Below are 24,874 nucleotides of genomic sequence, written 5' to 3' on the forward strand. Positions count from 1 at the left end.
GGGGCAGAGGGTCACTGCGTTATTGCACCAGCGCCCGCCAGCGCGCCGGGAGTTCGTTGTAATGAATGGAGGGACTAGCGAAGGTCCCCGGCAAACCCATTTACCTTCTGAATCCGACCCGTGCGGGGAACCCCGACGGAAAGGAAGGCCCAGCGGCTGGGGAACGGCCCGCACACTGGATGGGAGCGCAGAGCCCGGATGGCCAGTTCCGAGGGTGACCCCGGCTCCGGACCAGTGTCGGGGGTCCAGTGCCCTGGCGGTTCTGGAGACTCCCCGGGAACCCGGGAGGGGAGAGCGGTTTGGGGGACCCCCAGCCCTCGCTCCCTTTGCAAACACTACTTTGTATTCTCCAGTCACGAGGCGGGAGGGGGCCCAGGGCCAGCGTGCGCACGCTGCCGGGGTCCCGCGGCGGCTGGGGGGCTCCCGGCCCCGGGCGCACGCTCCACCTGCCCGGGGCTGAGCAGCGGGGGTCGGGAAGCCTTTGCAGCTGCGGCCGCCGCGCAGCCCGCGGTCCTCGGCGCTCAGACACTCCGCCTGGCTGGGGCCGCGGGAATTTGCCGACGGTGCCCGCGGCGCGGCGGGCCCTGGCCCCGCCCCCGCTCGGCGGCCCGCCCCGGCCCCGCCCCCGGCCCCGCCCGCGCCGGCCCGCTGTCCGGGCCCCGCCCCGGGCCGCGCCCCTCCGCCGCTGCCCGGCTCGCCGGCTCCGCGCCGCGGGCCTGCCCTCAGGCCCCCGCGGGCTCGGCGCCGCCGCCGGGAGGCTCGCGTAGCTCCGGGACCCGCCCGCCGCGTCCCCTGGGCAACCGTCTCCAGGGAGCTCGGGCCCCGCCCCCGGCACCGACCCGGTACGGAGCCCACCTGTGCGGGCGTCTGCGGGGTCCCAGTGCCCCCCTGCGCACGCCCCGCCCCGCCCGGCGCAGGGCTTTGTCCGCCCGGGGCGGTCGGGGTCCAGGGACGTGGGGGCTGGGGGAGGCGCGCGCGTGTCGGGGCGGACCGGACCCGGCTGGGGAGGCCGAGTCAGGGGGTCGCGCTCGCGTCGTGATGCTCGGGTGTGGGCTGGTTCGTGCTCTCCTGCTCTCCTGCTCTCCATGCATCCCTTTTGTGCCTCCGGGGGGGCGGGGATCCAGGGTGTCCCGCTGCCGCCCTTGATGGGATGAGCAGGGCCCTCAGCCGGGCTCTGGACGTGGACGCGCCTGTTCAGAGCAAGCTGTTTACTTGTCAGGGACCCAGCAGTTGCCGTGCGCATCCTCCCCTCCCCCTGTCCCCGATTCGGGACGGAGCATCCTGCGCTGTGCCCATTCCTGGCATTGCTTCCCAAGCTTTGCCCTTGAACCCAGGGGCTAGAGGGCGGCCGACCCAGATCCTGAGGTCCTGGGCAGCGTGAGGGCCGGAGCAGAAGACGCATCTTCCTCCGGGAAGAGCCTCCTCCTTGGCCGCCCTCTGGTGAATTCTGCTCCAGCTCCCTGTTTCCTGACCTGAATTCCTGAGGACGAATTCCTTCTTGCCTTCCCTAACTCTTCCTTCCCTCGGCTCCATCTCCATCGTGCATTCTGCTTTGTCTTTCCTCCTTTTGCAAGTGCTTTCTCTATAACCATGCCTTATTTCCCTGTGACTGAATTGCTGGGGTTTGTCCTCTTAACTCCTTGGTCAGCGATGGAAGTTATTTCTTCATTAGCCCCTGGCGCTGACCTCTGACTTCTCTTAGGAAGTCCTGGCTATCCTCCCCTGGATGCCCAATGAAGAGACCATCCAGGGTCCTGTTCCTGGGCTCCTGCAGCAGGCTCCATGGGGTGTCCTTCCAGGGATTAGGCTCTCAGCAGTGAGAATTCTAGCTTGGTTCTGGAAGTGGATCCTTGGAATGGACACCTTTTCCAATGGCTTCCCAGCATGGGCTTTTTGCTGTGGAGAAGCAAATGATTTAAGTTTCCTGTTCCTCAAGCCCCCCTAGCCTTGCCCAGTGGGTTCCAGGCAGGAGTCTCCCTGCTGTGGAGGTAGCTGTGGCCTTAGCTCTGGGTTGGAGAAATTGGCAAGTCCTGCTCTTAGAATCCAGCCGGCTGGGCTTCCGGAGCTCAGGTGTCTTCCTGTCTCTGGGGTCAGATTATTTCCAGGAGTGGCTGACAGCGGGGGAGAGAAACACCACCAATGCAGTGAGTGGACAGGCCTCTCCCCACACACCCATCCTTTTCATCTCCAGCAAGCAGGGATGAGTCTCCCTGTATGATACAATTTAGTACTTGAGTAGGGACCTCAAGTGCAGGAATCTGCTTTTTGCATCCATTGAATGGAACTTGAACCCAGGCTTGACACACAAAACCAATGAATAACTCTAAAAATGATGTAAGTCATCTTATGATCTTGCTTCAGGTCCTGGAAATGCTCCGATGGTTTGCTTCAGTGCCATCAAAGGGGCTGGGGTGGCATTGACACAGGTGGTGGGAAAGGCCCATCAAGCAGAATGTGATTGGTTTGCAAAATGGGAGCCTAGGTGAAACAGTTGCTTTCAAGCTAAAACCCTGTGAGGGAATGCTTAGAAGGTTTGTGAGACTTTCTCTTTTAAAAATGTCATCTGTTCATTAATTCATTCATTCTTTCTTTCTTTCTTTTTTTTTCCCCCCAGACAGATAAGGAGCTCAGAGTCAGGCAGGGGCGGAATGGTGCTCATTGATTCCAAAGCATCTCTGATCTGCCAGACAGAGGGGCCTTTGCTGCTTTTCTTTCTTGGACCATTCCAGAGAGGTAGGTTGGCTGAAGGAGAGAAGTGTGTGGGGAAGAAGAGATGTCATTTTGTAGATAGCTTAAGAATTTGAACAGACTCTGCCTTCCCTGACCAGCCAGCCAAAGGAGAAGCTCTCTCTAGCTTCCGATCTAGAACTAGATCACGCAAAGGAAGAGAATGACCCAGATGTGTGCTATGAGCCAACAAAGGGAAGTGAACCAGACCTCGGCCAGCTGCCCAAGAGAGGGATGCTGCTGTCTGTGAAAGGAAGGGGGGCTCTGCTCCCAGGAGCCCTGGAGCTCATTATTAAGCTATTTGACTTGCTTCAGTCATGGTAGAGTTGGGCTGGCCCATTTGGGGAAAGAAAAATGAAAACATTCTTCCAGAGGAAGTGAATTGAATTCTTGTAACTTGGTATTGGTTCTCAAAGAGTCCTTAGGTAGGGACACTGTTTCCCCAGAGAGTTGGCAGTCACCGTATCAGTAAGACAATGCTCCTTGGAACTTCTAGGACATTTGCTGGGAGATGAATGCAGTCTTTTCATTGTGCAAATGAAGAAACTGAGGCCAGAGACTGACATTGAGCATTGGCTTTGGTGTCTGGGGCTAGCTGGGTATGGTTAGCAGGCTCCCAGATTGGCAGGCCACAGTCCTATTTGCAAGCCCTGTGGGTACATAGGTATGTCTGGCTGCACAGTAAATTCCTCTTTTCCTGGATGCTTGAGCAGCTACTGTCATTTCTGATGGGAAGGAGCACAGGGTTACAGCATGGTGTCATCCCTTGGAAGCTTCCCCCTGGCCCCACTCCAGACTCATTTTCTCTGGATTTTCATCAGTACTATCCAAACTTCTCTGTTAGTGTGGCTTTCTTTAAAAAGATCAAGATATTAAAAGCATAATGTTGACCTATAGAGTCGATAAAAACAGAGTACCCTGTGGGACAAGCAGAGACTGGCTTAGGACTTCCACTCAGTGCTCTATTTCAGTTCTGCCACCCTTTGAAGACCTTGGGACTGCTTCTGTGGAACCCCAGGACCCCCTGGAACATAGTAAAAAGCCATGGATTGTGTAGACCTCTGTTGGGGGATTAGAGTTTCTTCTATACACCTGTTTACACACCTATTTACAATATTTTTTTTCTGAGATTGATTGATTTATTTGAGAGAGAGAGAGAGAGAAAGAAAGAACACAGGGGGAAGGGCAGAGGGAGAGGAAGAGAGAGAATCCCAAGCAGACTCCATGTGAGCACAGAGCCTGATGCAGATCCATTTTACAATCCTGAGATCATGACCTGAGCCAAAACCAAGAGTCAGACACTTAACCAACTGAGCTGCCTGGGCACCCCAACAATATCTTGATTCTTGTTTCAGCAGATGCCTTTTAATAATTTTTAACCATGATGCTTTTTCATTTATTAAAAAATACCTACTTACTGTTGAAAATTTGCAAAATCAATTAGCATAACCTACCTCCCCCCCCACCCCCCAAAGAACCACTGTTTCCTTGATAGGAGTAACTTCCTCCCCCAGATCCCCCAGAAAGCCTTCTATGTGTCTGTCTTTATTTTTTTTCTAAGATTTTATTTATTTATTCATAAGAGACGCACAGAGAGAGCGAGGCAGAGACACAGGCAGAGGGAGAAAGAAGCAGGCTCCATGCAGGAAACCCGATGTGGGACTCCATCCCAAGTCTCCAGGATCACGCCCTGGGCTGCAGGCGGCGCTAAACTGCTGAGCCACCCGGGCTGCCCTGTGTCTGTCTTTAGAAACTTGATTATGATGTATTGTTAAATATTATTATGAACTTCCGTGAAAACCTAGCCAATGGAATGCATAGGTTTATCCTGGATCTGTTTCAAAAGCTCACTAAAATGAGAGTAAAAGAATAAAAAAGGAGTGCATCCTTAAGGAAACAGACAAAGAAATGATTGAGGAGGAGCAGTGAAGCAAACACATTGAGAGGCAGAAAATAGGTTGGTGAAAGAGATGCAAAGCTTAGAATCTTGACTGTCCTGTGCCATGGTGGAGGCAGACTGGTGTATTCAAGGAGCCACCAAAGGCTCAAGAGTGGGAGCTAAAGTGTTTCTGATGATAGAGTGCAGGGTGGACTGGAAGCAGGAAGATTGATCAGAGGTATGTGTTGGAACAACCAACCCCTCTCTCAGCCCACATGATCAGGTGACTCTCTCCTCTAGCCCAGCAGAAGATGCCTGTTTTCCCAGAGGTATTCCTGACCTGGAGCAGCTCAGGCCCAGCCGAGGGTGGAAGGAGGTGGTGTGGGGACCAGCTGAGGGCAAGAGGCACACTACTGAGAACAGAAGGAGTCAGTGAAAATTGGTATACTGAACAGTAAGATCCTTTCCTGGTTGGATCCCAGAACATGGCAGCCTAGTTTATACCCCTCTCTGATTAGGCCCTTGAGAAACTTCTCTCTAAGGAAATGGACCTCATAAGAAAAGGTGACCCTCAAATACTGACAATGAGGGGACTCTCTTGGAAAGCTAGCTTGCTACCTTATCATTTCACAGTGATGTCTGCCAGGCGACTGGACTTTCCTGTGCACTAACAGCTTTTAGTGCCTCTGTCTTAAATTTGAATGGGCAGCTATGGGTCATCCCACATAGAGTGAAGCCTCTAGCATGAAAGACAAAGACCCAAACAAACAGAAAAAAGGGAGTCAGAAGTCATAAACATAGTTGTTTATAAATGGGAATATTCATAAAACAATAAGCTCTTAGATATAAAAGCTGGGGTAGTAGAGGTGCCTGGTTGGCTCAGTTGGTAGAACATGTGACTCATGATCTCAGGGTTGTGAGTTTGAGCCCCATGGTAGGTATAGAGATTACTTAAGAATAAAATCTTAAAAAACAAAACAAAACAAAATAAAACAAAAAACTAATAGTAAAAGCAAACATTTCAATAGAATAGAGCTGGAGATTGAAAAGTAAATTTCTAGAAAGTAGAACAAAAAGATGGAAAATAGAAAATAAAATATAAGAAAACTGGAGAATCAGTTCAAGATGCCCAATATCCACCTCATAGAAACTCAAGACAAAGAGAAAAATGAAGAAAGGGAAATTATCAAACTGTAGTAAAAAAAATTCTAGAACTGAAGAGTCTCTGAGTAGTACTCAACAATGAATAATAAAAGACATACTACGTAAAAGTAAAGTATGTACTAAAGGACATCATCATGAACTTTGAAAACTTCAGAGGTAGAAATTTCTACAAGCCAACAAAGAGAAAAGAGACCACATCTAGAAGATCAGATAAAAGAATGGCTCTGGACTTTACAAAAGCAATACCAGAAGCTACAAGACAGTGGAGCAACTCTTTCAAATTTCCAAGGGAAATTAATTCCTGAGCAAGAATTCTGTAATTATCATTCAAGCAAAATAATAGGATAAAGGCACCTTTGTAAATGTGGATTTTCCAAAGCTATGTGTGTGCACATGCATGCATACACACATACCTTTGTATCACTATTCAAGGAAACTAGTGGAGATTGTGCTGTACTAAAATGAGTGTAAACTAAGAAAGAGGAACGAATGATACAATATGTAATTGTCTTTTGTTTTCATTTGGTTCAGCTTCCAAATGGCTTTCAGTATTTCAGCTGTTATCTTACTTTGAGTTTGGAGAAAAAACAAACAAACACTTACCTCACCATGGGAACGGCAAAGGACTTACTTCCAAGCTTTCCCTGTAGCTAGGACCTGTGACCTAGACTCCACTGATGAGATGCACCCACTGTATTTTGACAGAGGAGATGGACGATGCATGTGCTGTATCTGTGGTTATGGTGGTGGCAACAATGAGGGGCTCCTCAAGATCAGCTTCTTGGCTCAGAAGTGGCAGAGGAACAAACTGGCCATCAGTATTCAGTGGCAATAGAGGCAATTTTGCCATCAGACATGCATTATGGAATCCAGGGTACTAGTTATATTTCTTTTTTTGTTCAACTTGTTTTTCCTGGGTTGATAAGCACCTCATCTTTTTATTTGCTATGTTTGCAATGTACTAATCACTAATTTTTCCTCAAACTCTCCAACAGAACTGTGAAACTCCTCACAAATCAGATAATTTGTCAGCACCTGTACTGCTTAATCAGTGGGAGTTGGCTTCTTTACTTGCAACCAAGAACCTTGAAGGTAGAGAGATTGGTGAGAATTCCCATAATAATGGTGAAGCAAAGTTCCAGCTGTACAGTATAGCTGCACAGCTCATCTAGAGATCAACTAGGCAAATTTGGAGCAATATGGCTGAGGGCCCGAGGAGGAATATCTCCAAGAAAAAAAATGAAGCTCATGGATTATCCTACATATTTACCATTTTTTTTAATTTACCATATTTTTAAAAGTTTTATAGTTCTGTAAGAGAGTTTAGAGAAGAATTATATATTTGTACACAGAAAACAAAAAAAATGTTTGTACATAGAAAATGAAGCAAATTATAAGTGAGGCAGCTATCAACTATAGAAATAACAAAAAATTGAACAAGAGAGGAAATAAAACCATAGTATACTATGTGGTTTGGTTTTGAACAGTATTTATGTAGTCATAATAATGTAAGCACTCAAGTTTGATTAACAAAAAATTATCATAAGAAGATGGAGGAGAGGATATGTGTATCTGTGTGTGTGTGTGTGTGAGCAGGAAAGCACAATGTCATCTTCTAAGATAAGAAGTTAAAGGTTGAAAATCGAGAAATATCCATATAAATCGATTATTTAGAAATATAGAGATAAAAACCCAAAGAAACAACTGTAGTCACGGGTGGTAGGTTTGGATGTGCAGAGCAGGAGGCTGCTGCTTTATTTCCTGCAAACATTTTAGCTTTAATTAATTTTTAAAATCCTGTGCTTGTGTAACTTTCATAGATAACAAAATTTTGAAGTAATTATTTTAACATTCATATCCACCCATATGATAGCTGTTTTCATTTTCTCTATGCTTTCTGAAATGTTTTGTCCACAGACAGATGTTGCCATGGCAAATGGATGTGCATTTTTTTGTTTCATTTAATGTGGGGGATATTTGCAGTGCTGTGCTGTGTACACAGGTGTCATTTTAATGACTGTATTCACTCCTATTAATTATCATACTTTTTCTATTATTTTTGGTTTTCCACTTTCACGAGCAATACCACAAATGAGTATCTTTATACATATAGCTTTTTTTCCCCTCCTTTGAATTGCTTCCTTAGGACAATTCCCCAAATTACCAGACCTGAGATCATGGATCTTTCTCTTGATTTTGATGCATAGTGCCAGGCCCGTGGCCTTCAATGGGCCATGAACTGAACATCATAGGAGATAGCTGGGATAGAATTTTTTTGATAGGATAGTTGGCTCACTTTTCTGATGACAACAGAAGAAATCAGGAGTCTCCCTTTTTATAGAAGGGAATTTCCAGAGACCTTTGCTTTTCATTCTTCCATGTCTATTTGGTTTTCCTCCATTGGCAATTTTTTTTTTCATTCTTAATATTCAAAATAAAAGATATTGCTCTATTAACTAATATGGCTTCAAGGGAGGCACATTTAAAATGGGAGTCAAAAGAAGAAGGGAAGAAACAAAGAACAGAGGGAGGCAGAAGCAGATAGACAAGGAGTAAGGCAGCTCATGTCCTTAGCGTACCTGTCAAGCAGACATTGGGACGCCTTTTGCACGATTTTACATCACTTTGTTATTTCATCAATTCTCGGCCTTCACTCCTCCCACCCCTTTTTCTCCTGTCGCTGGAGCTTGGGGTGTCAGACCACCCTCCAGACAAGGCCTTCCTAATCCTGGGCATGGTTTTGGAGATGTCTTGCTTGGCTGGCCTCTGGCTTATGGAGATTTCCCTCCCATTCCTGTTTTGGATACAGGTTCCTCCTCCAACTGATCCCACTGTACAGTAGCTTCACAATGTGCCACTTGGATTGCAAAGGTCTCCTTTTTGCTGTGGCTGACGTGCTTTTGCTGTGCTGCAGAGACTCTGCCCTACAAACTCTGATGGCCACCAGGGACAGAGGATGCTGGGTCTCCAGGGGAGACACACTGAAGTGGTTCTTATGAAAAGTTCTGTTTTTTGGGAGAACAGCTCACCCATCCTAAAATTGTACCTGTTAGGGGGACCTTGTGCCAGTCTGTTTTCTATCTGGTCTATGGCTTCAGTTCTTTGTCAAGAAAGTTCTTATACACAGAAGGTTTCAAGGTGGGGGTGCTGGAATCCCTTCTCCTCAGCTGGTAAGAGCAGAAGATTGGGGCATTTTGTGGCAGGTAGGGCCCATGTTTTCCCTCATTCATCTTGCCCTGCCAACTCTTGCCTGGGGTCTTGGCCTAATTCCTTTCCCACCTCATTCTTGCCTCCCTCACTTCCATTTTCCTCAGCACAGCTGAAGGAATTTTTGTAGAGCATAAAGTCAGGCCATATTAATCTGCTTAAAACCCTCGAGTGGCTTCCCAATGCACTGATAATAAAACCTGGTTCTTTGGGCAGCCCAGTGGCTCAGTGGTTTAGCACCGCCTTCAGCCCAGGGTGTGATCCTGGAGACCCCGGATAAAGTCCCACTTCCGGCTCCCTGCATGGAGCCTGCTTCTCCCTCCGCTTGTGTCTCTGCCTCTCTCTGTGTGTCTCTCATGAATAAATAAATAAAATCTTAAATAAATAAAATAAGATCGGCCTCACTGCTTCTCCCAGTCATCTCCCCTCTGGGTTCTTAACTCCAGTTTACCTGATCTCCTGCCTCAGGGCCTTTGCACTTCCTGGTCTAGTGAACCCTATTTCATGGATCGTTGCCTGATCTTCCTTTGGGCCTCAACTCCAATATAGCTCACTTGAGCACCCTCCCCTGACCTGCCATCCAAAGGATATCCTCCCTCCCTGCAAGCCCCTTTTATTTCATTACAACTCTTTTCTTATCTGAAGTCCTCTTGTTTATTCATTTTCCTTTTTTCTTTTTTTTTGATTTTCTCCTGTTAGACTAAAAACTCCGTAGAATCAGGGATGGTGCCTGTCCCATTCCCTGATGGGCACATTCCCTGATGCTCAAATAGATATTTGCTGCATGAATGAATGAACAGGACTTATAGCCTGCAGCCTCTTGGGCTGTAGGGGGGGCCCATTATGTCCTTTTTCCTGAGGGTCTCTGGGAGAATGTGGTTATTGAGTGATCGCTGGGCTTGTCCCTGGATGCCAGAGCAAGAGGTGGTTTCTAGAAAGCTCCTTTAAGGCAAACATCCAGGAGCTCTGCTGGGAAGTGGGGCCTCTGGGTAAAGCACCTTTGGAATTTAGCTATGAAGTGCCCATGTGCATCCACTTTCCACATAAGTTAGGCAACAGGAAAAGCATCTGCTTCATTCTCCATGGAAGAGAGTCTGGGCAACAGAGCACTCATTAGAAGGACTGTTTGAGGCTGAAAATACCTGAAATCCAGCCCAGGTCAGGAGGCCTAACTGGACTCTGCTCTGTTCGGCATGGTGCAGAAAGCCTGTCCCTTGTCAGAGTGGGTACTGGTCTTGGTTCCTCCCAGCCTGGGTTGATGGTAGATATTGGACAATATGTGTAACCACCTTGGAGACGTTTCTGAGACTCCTCTTGAGCTATTTGGGTGGTAACTCTTGGCTCGGAAACCCAGGTTTTGAACAGATGTTTTGTCCTAGAGTTAACAGGAGCATCTCTCTCTATGGACAGATTCCTAGCCCTGACCTCGAGGGGCCTTTAGACTCTTGCTCTAGAATAACATGTGAATCTAGAGTAACATGAGAAGGTACGTGGCATGTCTTGCCCAGGGCGCCCCTAGGGAGGAGGATGTTTATTGCTCAGATAAGCAGGATACAACTTCCCTTCTCCCTGCTGCCTGTCCCCTGCTCAGAGCCAGCTGAGAGTGACTCATGTGTTCCCTTGGGAAGCTGTTCCCCAGGGCATGTGATTCTAGCACCAAAAATCCTGTCTTTACATCGACAAATGCTGGGCAGTGACTTCTACTCAGAGTGTCAGCCACATTTGTGATAGCCACTAGAAAGATCCGTGGAACCCTAACAGACTCAGGAAACAGACCCTAGCTCACAGCCCTAACATTGTAAAACTTCAAAAGAAATGAGAGGGACGCTTCAGGAGTCCCGGGCTTGGCACAGGCCACCAGCCCAGGGGGACTAGCACATGGGTTGCCACCTCTTTCCCAGTCTGGAGCAAACTTTGGGATGCTATATCCCTTGCTTGCCCTCCTCTCTTAGAAATAAATTAGGGACCTAGGGGCGCCTGGATGGCTCAGCCAGTTAAACATCCATCTCTTGATTTCGGCGCAGGTATGATGTCAGGGTCCTGAGATGGAACTCTGCATCGGGCTTCACGCTGGGCATGAAGCCTGCTTGCGATTCTCTCCCTTTCTCTGCCCCTCTTCCCCCCCGCCCCAAATAAAAATCAACTTCAGTTTTAAAAAAAGAAGAAGAAAATAAGGCCCTTGAAACAGGGAAGGGTGATGGCAGCACACATGCTCTTACGAAATCTTGGGAGAAACTCCTCTGCTGGCGGCTCAGGACTCAGACATTGGCAGCAGGAGAAACTGTGCCTCGACCTTGGCCCAGAGAAGGTGTGTCTAACTGGGCATATCTCAGAGCAGCTGGCAGAGGGGTGGTGGCTCCTGGGCCTGAGACCCCCAGCTGGGAACGCCCTGCCATCACACAGCTGTGCCGTGGATTGGGCTGGCCAGAAGTGGGAAGGCGAAAGGAAGGAATGGTGCTCCTTCTTGTCCAATGTCTGATATTTTATTCATGATTCAGAGGAGGACAGACAGGAAAGTCTGCCTCGAGAGTCTGGCTGACTCAGCAAGCAAGGAAGGATTGCTCATGGTTCATCTTTGGTTGACGCCACTCTGGTGCCTCCAGGGGGTCCTGGCCCTCACATACCCTCTGTCTCCAGGCCAGCTCACGTGTCTCTGGAGGTAGCCTCCTGACCCCAAATTATACCTTGGGAACCCCAAAGACCTCTCCTCTAAGCTCCACGCTAGGGACCACTCCCTGGCTCTCTTCACGGGGATGCTCACTTAAGCAGCTCAGATTCACCATGTCTGAAATGGACCTCTTGCCATTTTGTTGCCTCCAGATCTGTTTCTCCCTTGTATTTCCCCATCTCAGTGTATTTCCACCAGCCTTCCAGTCTTCCCAGCCATACTGGCTGTCATCCTTACATCCTCCCCCAGAACGTCCCGTCTCATCCACCAAGCTCCTAATGTATCTTGATTCCCTGCCTTTCTCATCACCAGGGGCATGAACCCCCTGCCACCACTCCCCATGTGCTTGCTCCTCTCTGAGCTTCACACTGAGCCAGGGGCTTCATTTTGGATACAAGGTAGATCCTGTGGCTCCTGTGCTAAGACTGCCCACACCACTCTTGGAGTGACACCCAGGCGTCTCCCCTGTAAAGGCTCCGGACTTGGCACCTGCTGACTTTCTCAACTCATCTCACCCCATGCCCTCCCCGCCCTGCCCTACTCACACGCTCTAGTGGCCTGCCTTCCATCTGCTCTGGACACGACTGGTGCACTCTGGTCCTCTGCTCCAGCGTCCTCTTCTCAGATGGGCTTTTCCTGGCTTCCCTGCAGGGAGAAGGCTGTCCTCCGTTACATCACCATCTGGCGTATGCTGTCTTCACTGTGTTGATAAAATGTGTAATCCTGGAGTATAGGCTTAATCCACCACTGTGTGCTAGCACCTTGCACAACTCCTGGCACTTAATAAATGTGAGTTTAAACTAATATATCTCAGACTGAGCCTATGTATGAAATATCAAATCCAGTAATACATGGGTGCTAGTTATTCCCACGAGATGAAATTACCAACAGTAAATGTGAATTCCTGTATTCAGATTCAGGAGATTAATTGGGAGAACGTGGGGTCTTGTGAGAAATAGCTGGAAGGTTGGCAGCCAATGATAAAAAGGTTGGAGCTCAGTTGTATGATTGCTGAAGAACTTTCTTGGGGGAGGGGACTGATATGCTTTTAGGCTAAGCAATAGGAATCTGGTACCCAGAAAATTCTATAGTTGGCCTGTCAGGCCCTATCCACAGCATCTTGTTTTCCCAGAGTTCCAAACAATGGCAAGACTCTAGAAATTGTATTTCTAGAGGTACTGAAGCCACTATCCAGCAGAAAGAGCCATCAGATGACAGCTCTGTGTGTCCTCTAGATGACAGCACAAAGGTCAGAGATGGCTCTTAGAGGCAGGCCAATTTCCAAGGAAAGAACTTTCAAAACACTAGAAGCTTCCTAAAATGGAACATGCAGCTGCAAGTGCCAAAAAAAACCCAACTCAAACCGCTCTAAGTTTAAAAGGGGGGGGGGGGAGGTGGATGGGGAGCGGAAGGCAGGGAGAGGTTTTGGCTCATAGAACTGAAAGGTCCAGGGATAGTGTGTAGCTTCAGGCATGCCTGGATCCAGGGACTCAGAGGATGTCTTCAGGACATCACTAGTCAACGCTCAGCTCCGCTCTCCTTCTACTTCTTTTCTCAGTTTCCACTCCTAAGAGCAGCAGGAAGGTGGCCGCCATCAGTCCTAGATGAATATTCTGTCTTTTCTGCTCCCCCAGGAGGAAGTACCCAAAGAAGTCCAGATGTCAAAACCCACTGGACTGACTTGACATTCCCATGCCCAACCTGGAATCGCTGTAGCCAGGAGATGACATACAGTGATTAGCCAATCACTAAGCCAATGGGCCTTAGGCCCATTCCCAACTCTAATCCAATCCCTGTGGCCCCGGGGGAAATTCAGGGCTCTGATTGGCTGGGCCTGAGTCTCAGGCCATGCTAGTGGCCAGACGCGAAGCCAACTCCTCTAAACCCCTCAGACCGAGGCTGTGTTGAGTTTGTGAAAAGTCCCCAGCACCCAGATCAAGAACCTGGAAATTACCAGCACCCAGAAGCCCCCTCATACCGCCTTTCCCCTGGGGTAACTGCCCTCCTTCTGGGGAGACACCTGTCTCTTCTTCTGCCAACATAGATCAGTTCTGCCTGTGTTTGTTCTCTGTATAATTGGAATCATGAGCACAAACTCTTCTGTGCATGACTTTTTTTCAGCTTCATGTTTATGAGATTCACTTACATTGTTGTGTGTATTTGTAGATGGTTCCTTCTCCTTGGTATGTAACATTCCACTGGGAAAAGATACTGTAATTTATTTCTCCATTATACTGCTGATGCACATTTGGGAAGTTTCCAGTTTGGGGCTATTATAAATGGCAGCTAGATACTCTTGTTTGTGTCTCTTGGTGCACATGGACTCCTGTTTCTGTTGAGTGTATACCTAGGAGTGCAATTTATTGCTGGGTCACAGGGCACACGTGTGCTCAGCTTTAGTTGATACCTTGCCAAAAGTAGATACTTCGCCAAAGTGGTTGCACCAATTTGCATTCTTGGAGCAGTTCTAAAGTCCCTGGATTAGGGATGCCTGGGTGGCTCGGTGGTTGAGCTTCTGCCTTCGATTCAGGGCATGATCCCTGGGTCCTGGGATTGAGTCCCACATTGGACTCCCCTCGGGGAGCCTACTTCTCCCTCTGCCTGTGTCTCTGCCTCTCTCTCTCTCTCTCTCTCTGTGTCTCTCATGAATAAATAAATAAAATCTTAAAAAAAAAAAGTTGCTGGATTAGTTGGCATCTTTGTTCCAGACACTGCACAATGATAAGTCTGAGCTTCGTAGAGTTGGGGCTTGTTAGCAGTCATACCTGGGTCCTGCGCCTGCAAAGAAAGAGAAGGCTCCTGCTTCCTCCTGACCCATCTCTGGCATTTGATTATGTCCTGCCCGCACTATCCTGGGTCTTCATTTCTTAGGCATGACCTTTATACATGAAAATATTTCTGTGCATCCCAGATGGATGAGTGAAGCAAAGGCTCATCCCACACAGCACTAAGAGGCAGAAGAGCAAGGCGGCACAATTGTCTCAGGTTCCACCCCTTTGGCTGGAGTCCCAGGGAGCTCATGCCACGTGTGCTCATCTTCTCCTTGGGATCCAAGTGGCCAAACGTGCTCTTGTGCTCCTGACTTCCTGAGCGTGGCGGAAGGACATTTAGCATTGTAAGTGGATCCTCCAGGATTCCTGCCTGCCCTCCACATTTTGAATCAAAAAGAAAGCCTTTGGCCTGGCCAGTCTTAGAAAGAGGAACCCAGAGTAGGATGTGGTTTTACAATCAGGGGAAGTGGATCCCAGCAGTGGTAACATGGTAGCACAGTGTGATGCACGCATCCTGCTGCTCCAAGCAGATTCTGCGTCTAGCCCTTCTGGAGGCTGAGGTCTGGGCTTTATTGGCAGAACCACCAGAAGAATAGCTCTCATAAACTGAAAAATTCCTTTCAGTTATTTTTCAAAGTCATTTAAATGTAGGAGGATGTGACCCTAGAGTGGGAAGTATTTTTCTCAAGAATAAATATCATAAAACACAAAGGACAGTATTTGACTGCATCAGCATTACGAACTTGTCCTCTCAAAAAGGTGCCATAAATAAAGGGAAAAGATGACTTGGACCAGAAGAAGATATTTCCAACTCATTTAATCAACAGAGGAATTGAATCTAGAAAAAAAAAAAATATATATATATATATATATCACCCTATAAACCAATGAGAAAAAGATAACCCCACAGAGGTTTATCTTCTTTGCAGAAGATAAACATTTTATGGATAATCAGGGAAATACAAATTAAAACAACAAAAGAGCATTCTGTGCCTGTCAGTTTGGCAGAAATGAGTGAATTTGACAATACTATGTGCTGATGGAGGTATGGAGAGTAAGCAGTGGACAGTGGTGCCATTGCTAATGGACACCACTACTTGACCTAAAGCGCAGGGTGTTGTTCTAGGTGTCATAGGTGGTGACTGTGATCTGACAGTTCCGCTGGACCTGTGCTGTCCAGTGTGGCGGCCCCCTGCTACGTGTTGCTCTTGAGCACTGAGAATGTGGACAGTAACTAAGGAACAGCATTTTTAAGTATTTTATTTAATTTTGATTCATCATATGTAAGAATGGATACTCAACTCACTTCTTGGAAAACTTTTCAGTATGTTTGGAGCAACTTGAGTCTGTGGACCTAGTTTTTCATCTGTTAAGTGCATGACATCAACATACAGATGAGGTGTTTCTGATGGAAATCTTGTGTCCAAACTGCAATGTGCTGGAAGTAAAAAATACATGCCAGCTTTCAAAGACCTGATGTCTAAAAGAAGAATGTAAAATGCCTCATGAGTAATTTTGCTATGTTGATGACATTCTGAGATGACTAGATTTTGGGTATATTGGGTTAAACAAAATGTAGGACTCAACTTAATTTTATCTTTTTTACTTTTTTTTTTTTTTTTAATGTGGCTACTAGCAACTTTGACTTTACAACATGTGTTTCGCATTGTATTTCTTTGGACAACACTCATCCAGACTCTACACAGGGGCAAAGTGAGATGTCTGAGGATACACATTGTAGCATTGTTTGTAATAACCTAAAAGAGTAGAAACATACCCTGGTGTTCATCAACAAGAGAAGGGGTAAATAAATTGTGGTTTATGGACACAGCGAAATACCACAGGAGTTACAATAAATGAGCTAGAGCTACATGTATCAGCATGGATTAGCCTAAAGAATGGAATGTGGACTGTCAGAAGCAGGTTACAGAAGACTCGCTATTTGCTCTTCAAAGTTTGAAAGCATGCAAAAATATTAGGAATTGTTTGTGGATACATATTAGTACAAGAAAAGTATAAAAACATGCATAGAAATTATAAACAACCAGAATCCAGATGGTGGTAGCCTGGAGCGGGGAGAGACTCAAAAGCCCTTTAATTGTGTCTATAGCATTTTGTTATGGGGAGGGGTTGCTATGACTTAGATATTTCAACAAATTTTTTGATGGCCAAAGCCATTTTTAAGCCACTTGGTTTCTGGTTAGAAAGTTTCCAAGAATTACTGGAAGTAATTCCTGGGTTGTCCTAGGTTGTCTGACTAGCGACCTTGCCATCCCCCACCTCTGACAGCTGGTGCCCATGGAGGGAAGTCTCCCACATGTGTGTGTTCTTGAGAAAAAGTGATTTGGAATGGGTGTGTTGGTGTCTTGACTTTGGGTCACTATGGTGAGGGATGCAGAGTGTGATGAGAGGTGAGGTGGGGTCTGGGGGCAGTGGGAGCCACAAGCCACTCCAGGCAGGATGAGGCCCAGGAGGAGGTGAGCTTTGGGTGCCTATGGGAGGGAACCTCCCTTCCCCAACCTCCTGCCACCAAAGCTCCTGCCATGCTGTTTTCCAGAGGATCCTTTCCAAGGATTCAGTCGACACCCTTGGGTTGGCCCATTTTGCCTTTCCTTCCTTTTCAGGAAAGCTGGTGTCTGAGAAGTGAAGAAGCAGGATGCCCCCTGGGGTTGACTGCCCCATGGAATTCTGGACCAAGGAGGAGAATCAGAGTGTGGCTGTTGACTTCCTGTTGCCCACTGGGGTCTATCTGAATTTCCCTGTGTCCCGGAATGCCAACCTCAGCACCATCAAGAAGGTACACGATCCTGACCTTAGAGCTTGGAACTCAGAGGGAAAGACAGACAGACACTGGGGCTCAGATTTGAGATCGTACAATACTAATTGTAAAAGATGGATAATATCTAAAATTGGTTTAAAAGCTTATAGTTAGAGCCCAGCTGGCATTTTGAATTCAGCTTCCCCCTTTATCATGGCAGGATTACACTCCCTGGATTCCACTGGGAGCTCCAGGGTGTGGTTCCCATGGTGGCTTTTCCTTCTCTCCATGACTGTGCCATCATTTCTGGAACCACTCCCCGTCCACGGCCACTTAAAAGAGTCTTATCAATCTTTTCTCTGTAGAGCTGTCATCATAGTAAACATCATCTTTGGAAAGAGTTTTTGGTTTTGCTGAATAATTTTCAGGGTGGATTACTGAGTCAAAGGGTTAGCCATCTGGAAAATATTTGGTAGATATTGTCTTGTGATCTTTCAAAGGGCTTGTCCCACTTAGGAAGTGTGGGGTTTAGTAGGTCATGCCCACTTTAAAGGACAAGTCCTCAGCTCAGAATTTTAAAAGTTTATACTTGGGAGCAGGACCAAAAAAGGGAAAGAAGCAGTGGATCATCCCTGAGTTTTTGTTTTGCTTTTTAATCTCCCCTTCCTGGGAGATTTCTTTAAAAATTAAATTGCTGATTTTTTTTTTTTTTCCATTTCAAAAACAATATGGACACATTGATTTGGGAAAATAGGAAAAAGTAAAAGGAAAAAAAATCACCTGTGATCCAGCCCTTAGGAGACGACCACAGTTAACACTTCGGCTGTTTCCTGTTTTCTATGGAGTGGTTTTTTTTTTTTTTTTTTTTGTAATAATTCTGATTATGAACTTTGAGATTATTTTTTTCTGAGTTAACATTGTAACATCTTTTTCAAGTGATTAACTCTATTTTAAGGGTAATCTGATTTTTCTGAACCACACATGCATGCTACTACAATTCCAACAGTGCAGAAATGGGAAACACATGGGTTCCTACACACACTCCAATTCAACTTTAATTCCTTCATACTTTTATTTATACAAGAGGCCAGCTAGTAAATATTCTAGGCTTTGCTGGCCATCTGGTATTTGTGGAAACCACTCAACTCTGCTGGGGTAGGGCCAGAGCAGCCTCACACAACATGTAAATGAGTGGGCCTGGCTGTCTTCTAAGAACTTAGGAGTGGACCAGGTTTTGCCTGTAAACTCTAGTTCCTTTTATCAAATCCTGGTCTCTACTGGTTACTATGTTTATTAGAGTTGTTTTTATGGAAATGGACTTGAATCACATCTGCTGTTACATACCTTGGGTTTTTCCCCCTACTTTGCGTGTCTCTTGGAACTTTCTATGCCTATTCATACAAGTATCCCTAGATTCTGGGTCATGACCCTTACCTCTGAACTGTCCCTTTGTGCTGACGGACCATAATTATCCATCCCCCATGGAAGACAAATAGGGCTATTTTCTCCTTTTCCATCTTCTCTGTGACTCAGTGGTGAACACCTTTGCACTAAAGCTCGACCATTAGATGGCTCTGCCAGGGGCCTGTGGGACCCCTCGTCCTTGAGGCACACACTAACACAACCCATGAAGGATTTTATGGCTCTCTCTGTGGGTTCAACGTTTCTGAATTAGTGGCCAACATTTAGAAATCAGGGTGATGAACCCCAGAAGGATTAGCTGGGGGGTGCCTGGAGGTCACGCCCTGCTGGCTGTCTCTCAAGGGTAACATACAGGGGAGACTGTGGACTGACTTTTAGCATATACCAGGCACCCTCCACAGAAGGGCAGAAATGGAGACTCCTGGTGACCCAAGTGGTCAGGGCTCAGGGAGTCTGGAGAGGACAAGGTTTGGGTATCTTGCCTTTGCCCTCTGGTCAGGGTCGTGCAGGGTGGGACACCCAGACTGAGGCCAGCCTCTGGCCAGCTCCGTCTCCTTGTGGCCCTGCTCACCTTGGCTGGAGGGGCTGACCGGCCTTCGTCCCCTCAGGTGTTGTGGCACCGAGCCCAGTATGAGCCACTCTTCCACATGCTCAGCGACCCTGAGGCCTATGTGTTCACCTGCGTCAACCAGACTGCGGAGCAGCAGGAGCTGGAAGATGAGCAGCGGCGGCTATGTGACATCCAACCCTTCCTGCCAGTGCTGCGCCTGGTGGCCCGAGAGGGTGACAGGGTGAAGAAGCTTGTCAACTCACAGATCAGCCTCCTCATCGGCAAAGGTGACCCGCGTGCAGGTGGGGCAGCCCCAGCCCCGGCCCTGGCCTCCCTGCTGACCCAGCCTCCCCACCTCTCAGGCCTCCATGAGTTCGACTCCTTGCGGGACCCTGAGGTGAATGACTTTCGCACCAAGATGCGCCAGTTCTGTGAGGAGGCGGCCGCCCGGCGGCAGCAACTGGGCTGGGAGGCCTGGCTTCAGTATTGCTTCCCCCTGCAGCTGGAGCCCTCCGCCCGGAGCTGGGGGCCTGGCACCCTGCGGGTCCCCAGCCGGGCCCTCCTGGTCAACGTCAAGTTCGAGGGCAGCGAGGTGAGCCCCTGGCTCCTGCTGGGGACTCCAGCCCATTTGCAGTGTCCAGGCTGCTGTGCCTGCAGGGGATGCTTCCCCGTGAGACTTCCCCGTCCCCCACCAGCATCCCAAACTCACCCTCCTCCCAGTGGGGCATCCATGCCTGCGAGGGACTCAGGCAAATATCCCACCGGGCAAGCTGGGTGAGGCAGACTGACCAGGTGGCCTTGGTCATTGGTCCATCCATTCATTCAGTAAGGATTTCCTAGGTGTCGGCAGTGTGTGTTCATCAGACTCTGCCTCGAGTTGCAGGCGATGTGGGAGGGGACCTATTACAGACACCTAGGCAGCTCTGACCCTCCCTCCTCCCCGCAGGAGAGCTTCACCTTCCAGGTGTCCACCAAGGATGTGCCGCTGGCGCTGATGGCCTGTGCCCTCCGGAAGAAGGCCACGGTGTTCCGGCAGCCGCTGGTGGAGCAGCCGGAGGACTACACGCTGCAGGTGAACGGGAAGCACGAGTACCTGTATGGCAGCTACCCCCTCTGCCAGTTCCAGGTAAGGGGTGGGGTGTGGGAGAGGCCCTGCGCTCAGGTCCTGGGGTCCCCGTAGCCTGTGCCAGGGCCCAGGTGGTATGGGCAGCTGGGCCTTTGGCCCCTCTCCAGCACGATGGGACAGGCCTTTGGGTGTCACAGCAACAGTGTGCCCTTGCTGGGCTGCCCTCCCCGTGAGCACGAGGAGGGCTCCATCCTCAGGATATGGGTGGGGGCAGAAGAGTCTGCAGGACAGGCCTGGAGGGCCTGGGATAGGCGGTGGTCAGTGTCGGGGAGTCCTCGGGTGGCCAGTTACCCAGAGAATATTGGGGCTGCCCTTCGACCACTCACTCTGCCCCCCTATCTCAGTACATCTGCAGCTGCCTGCACAGCGGGCTGACCCCCCACCTGACCATGGTGCACTCTTCCTCCATCCTCGCCATGCGGGACGAGCAGAGCAACCCTGCCCCCCAAGTCCAAAAACCACGCACCAAACCACCCCCCATTCCCATGAAGAAGGTGAGCCGGTGCCTTCTGCTTACCCTCCCATCCGTCCCTTCCTCCCTGCCACTGTTCAACCCTAGAGCACAGTGGCAACCGCTGTGGGCTGGCAGTGGGTCCAGGGCCCCTCATCTCATGCTCCTTGGTTGCTCAATGTTGAGAGTTGGGCCTGGAGCTTGGCCAGCGCCCACAACGCTGGTGTGCTGGGTTGTGGGGTGCTGTCTGAACTTCTCAGGGCAGCCCCCCGGCCTGCTCTCGGGCTACCCTTCTCATGTCCTCCCGTCCCCCTGTGCTAGGCAGAGGGAGAACTCCATGCCCTGTGGAGCTAGGGGTCCTGGGGCACCTGCACGGCAGGTTTGCTGGCAAAGGGCAGTATTGTGGGTGGACACCTGAGCCTTGTCACAAACCGGCAATGCTCTCACCCCACCCACGAGTGGCTATGGGCCTTGCTGGTGGCCAGGGTGCCAGCCATGGGAACCTCCCCTGGATTCCTCTGCTTTGACGGCCCTCCCCTCCCCCCCCCCCCCAGCCTTCTTCCTTGTCCCTGTGGTCCCTGGAGCAGCCTTTCTGCGTGGAGCTGATCCAGGGCAGCAAAGTGAATGCCGATGAGCGGATGAAGGTAGGGGGCTCCTGGGGGGGAGGGGGGGATGTTTTCCGCACAAACAAGGTGGCTGTGGTCTAAAGGGGTGGCAGAGGAAGAAGGGGGGGGTCACATGAAAGCCACCTGACCACATTACCCAGCATCCCTGCCTGGGGTGGTTGTGAGCCGCTTCAAAACAGGAAGGGGGGAGGGGAGCAGGCTGGCCGGCCAGAGAGGCTAATTCGTAGAAACCAGGCCCAGTGAGTTCTGGGTATTTGACTTTGGTGGAAGTTGTGGGGCCAGGCCCAGGCCCAGGGATGTGGGAACTGCAGTCTAGGAGGTGACAGGTGTGGGAGAGGAGGAGGTCCGGCTTGTCCCCAGGGCCATGGGACTCCCAGGGGGCCCTCGGGAGGTGTGCTGCCTGGACCCCTAGGGGCCGAGCCCTCTCTGGGCCATTCACACACCCATCTTCCTCAGTTCTCAGGACAACCAGCAAGGTGCTTATTTCATTGTCCCATCTGTTGGACGTTACACCTGAGTCCTCAGAGGTCGAGAGTCCCATGTGGAGCACTTTTTCTTGGGCTGATTTCATGAGCCTGGCACGTCTGGGTTTCCCTAATAGCATGGAGCACTGGCCGGAGGGCCATGAGGGCCGTGATGGTGGAGTCAGAGGAGGCAGGGAGGGGTGTCCAGGTGGCATGAAGTCCTTCCCTGCCATCCAATTCGGGGCTCATCCAATTCTGAGCAGTGAGAGGAGTTCTTGGGTATCAAAGCAAGAAGGGCCCCCTGGAGTTCCCAAACCCTGGTGGGGACACTGAAGCCCCAAGCAGGGCAGCGACATGCCCTGAGGTCCCACAGAGTCGTGGGGAGCCCATACACAGCCCGCGGTGCCCTTCCCTTCACCCTGTGGCCCTGTGACCCAGCAAGCAGTCAGCTGGCCCTCTTCTGTGCCACTCTTCCGAGCGGGAAGTGGGTTTCAGGCCCTTGTGAAAGGAGGACGTTTCAGAGCTTTGAGCCTTACGTGGGTGGGAGGACCTTGGAGAGGCGAGGGAGGCTGAGCCTCGGCCACCCGTCACCTACACCTGTGTCTTCCCCAGCTGGTGGTGCAGGCTGGGCTTTTCCACGGCAATGAGACGCTGTGCAAGACGGTGTCGAGCTCGGAGGTGAGCGTGTGCTCAGAGCCTGTGTGGAAACAGCGACTGGAGTTCGACATCAACGTGTGTGACCTGCCTCGCATGGCCCGTCTCTGCTTTGCACTTTATGCTGTGATCGAGAAGGCCAAGAAGGCTCGCTCGACCAAGAAGAAGTCCAAGAAGGCGGTGGGTGGGCCAGGCTGGGAAGCGGGGGCCAGGCCTCCGGAGTGGGCATGCTGCAGCCCAGGGCCACTCCCAGCAGGCACATGCCCTGGGCATGGGGGTCCCCTGGAGGGCTGGCAGGCCCTGGGTCCCCACCCCGGCCACCACCCCTGGCATGTGATGGCTCTGGGTTCTAGGGCTGGTGAGCAGGGTGACTCAGAACATCGGGCCTGAGCCGTTAGGCCTGGTAGGAACCCGCAGGCAGCTCTGTGGCGTGGCAGGACCGAGACACTGTCCTCACAGGGAGCAGGGTGGCCTGAATCAGCAGCCTGCAGGGAAGGAGTGGTAGGTCGGCACTGAGTCACCAGGCCCAGGATGTGACTGGCCACTGAGCCATGCCAATTGAGCCACCGCTGAGCTGGGCTAGCCTTCTGGGGCTGGTGTGGTTGGCTTGGGGATAGGGATGGATCTGAGAGCAGGGGGTAGGGATGCATCTGAGGGCAGGAGGGTAGGGATGCATCTGAGAGCAGGGGGTAGGGATGGATCCGAGGACAGGGGGTAGGGATGCATCTGAGGGCAGGGGGTAGGGGTGCATCTGAGGGCAGGGGGTAGGGATGCATCTGAGGACAGGAGGTAGGGGTGCATCTGAGAGCAGGGGGTAGGGAATGCATCTGAGGGCAGGGGGTAGGGGTGCATCTGAGGGCAGGAGGTAGGGGTGCATCTGAGGGCAGGAGGTAGGGGTGCATCTGAGAGCAGGGGGTAGGGATGCATCTGAGGGCAGGGGGTAGGGGTGCATCTGAGAGCAGGGGGTAGGGATGCATCTGAGGGCAGAGGGAGCTGAGAGGTGCTGGACCTTGCCAGCTTCCTCACAGGGAGTCCAGGGGAGGGCAGGGGAGCTTGGCCTGCAGGCTACGCCCACCCTGCAGCTGAGCAAACGGAGGCTGTTCGGCGGCTGGCCCTGACCCGCCCGTGGTCTTTCCCAGGACTGCCCCATCGCCTGGGCCAACCTCATGCTGTTTGACTATAAGGACCAGCTCAAGACCGGTGAATGCTGCCTGTACATGTGGCCCTCCGTCCCAGGTCGGCCCGGTGAAGGGAGAGGCTCGGGGTGCGCGGGCTCCCAGATGGTGGCATCCCCCACGCAACTCTCATCTGTCCCTGTGTCCAGACGAGAAAGGGGAGCTGCTGAACCCCACAGGAACAGTGCGGAGTAACCCCAACACAGAGAGCGCAGCGGCCCTGGTCATCTGCCTGCCTGAGGTGGCTCCCTACCCCGTCTACTACCCCACCCTGGACAAGGTCAGCCTCCTCATCGCTCAGGGTCTGGGACTTGCCCCCGGGGCTCCCCAGAGCATGGTTCCCCCCACCATCCCCTGAGCGGCCCAGGGCTGGGGCTTGGTCACCACACACATCTGGGGACTTCTTTAACTCTCCGGAATCCTAACATGCTCTAGGGCAGTGGTTCTCATTCAGGGCCACTTGGCTTCCCAGGGGACTTGGGGCCATGTCCAAAGACACATTTGGGTGTCATAGCTAATGGGACAGATGCTCTTGGCACCTGTGGGGTGGAGGCTGGGGATGCTGGGCATGAGGCAGCCCTCACCACTGAGAGCAGCCGGGCCCGAGGCCAGGGATGCTGAGGGGTGGACACCCCCCCACACCAGGGCCCTGTCAGGCCTGGCCCGGGGCTGGGGTCTCCACTGAGATCAGGCCGCTTATTGCAGATTCTGGAGCTGGGGCGACACGGCGAGCATGGGCGCTTCAGTGAGGAGGAGGTGAGCTGGGGGCTGTGGGTGGTGGGGTGCTGAGCTGGGCCGCAGCTCACCCTGCCTGCACCCCTCAGCAGCTACAGCTGCGGGAAATCCTGGAGCGGCGGGGGTCCGGGGAGCTGTATGAGCACGAGAAGGACCTGGTGTGGAAGATGCGGCACGAGGTCCAGGAGCGCTTCCCCGAGGCGCTGGCCCGCCTGCTGCTGGTCACCAAGTGGAACAAGCATGAGGATGTGGCCCAGGTGGGGGGAGGGGCGGGAGCGGGGGTCGGGGGCGGGCGGGGGAGCCTCCTGCCCGATCGCACCTTGACCACCTTGACCACGGGCCCCCCCAGATGCTCTACCTGCTGTGCTCGTGGCCTGAGCTGCCCGTCCTGAGCGCCCTGGAGCTGCTGGACTTCAGCTTCCCGGACCGCCACGTGGGCTCCTTCGCCATCAAGTCTCTGCGGAAGCTGACGTGAGTCCTGCGAGCCCTGGGCTCCC

At 50.9% G+C, this 24,874-nt stretch overlaps 1 protein-coding gene across 10 annotated transcripts in view; it reads left to right on the plus strand.

Annotated features, from left to right (window-relative positions):
* The window catches only part of PIK3CD (phosphatidylinositol-4,5-bisphosphate 3-kinase catalytic subunit delta), a 52,836-nt gene that overhangs the window by 21,774 nt on the left and 6,188 nt on the right, over window positions 1–24,874 (plus strand). For 3 of the 10 annotated variants that reach the window (XM_038537917.1, XM_038537910.1, XM_038537913.1), the window contains exons 2-14: window positions 2,615–2,733; window positions 17,041–17,213; window positions 19,205–19,433; window positions 19,509–19,738; window positions 20,093–20,272; window positions 20,617–20,766; window positions 21,278–21,367; window positions 22,426–22,647; window positions 23,607–23,703; window positions 23,792–23,922; window positions 24,348–24,398; window positions 24,467–24,634; window positions 24,727–24,848. In XM_038537917.1, coding sequence (XP_038393845.1) covers window positions 17,073–17,213; window positions 19,205–19,433; window positions 19,509–19,738; window positions 20,093–20,272; window positions 20,617–20,766; window positions 21,278–21,367; window positions 22,426–22,647; window positions 23,607–23,703; window positions 23,792–23,922; window positions 24,348–24,398; window positions 24,467–24,634; window positions 24,727–24,848 — 1,811 coding nt within the window. In that variant the 5' untranslated portion in view covers window positions 2,615–2,733; window positions 17,041–17,072. Of the gene's footprint in view, window positions 1–702; window positions 843–2,614; window positions 2,734–17,040; window positions 17,214–19,204; window positions 19,434–19,508; window positions 19,739–20,092; window positions 20,273–20,616; window positions 20,767–21,277; window positions 21,368–22,425; window positions 22,648–23,606; window positions 23,704–23,791; window positions 23,923–24,347; window positions 24,399–24,466; window positions 24,635–24,726; window positions 24,849–24,874 lie in introns of those variants that run through there. The other 7 variants (XM_038537918.1, XM_038537916.1, XM_038537911.1 and 4 more) reach the window with 6 other exon arrangements.

This window comes from Canis lupus, chromosome 5, assembly GCF_011100685.1.
Source record: "Canis lupus familiaris isolate Mischka breed German Shepherd chromosome 5, alternate assembly UU_Cfam_GSD_1.0, whole genome shotgun sequence".
In the NCBI taxonomy this organism is placed as follows: Eukaryota; Metazoa; Chordata; class Mammalia; order Carnivora; family Canidae; genus Canis; species Canis lupus.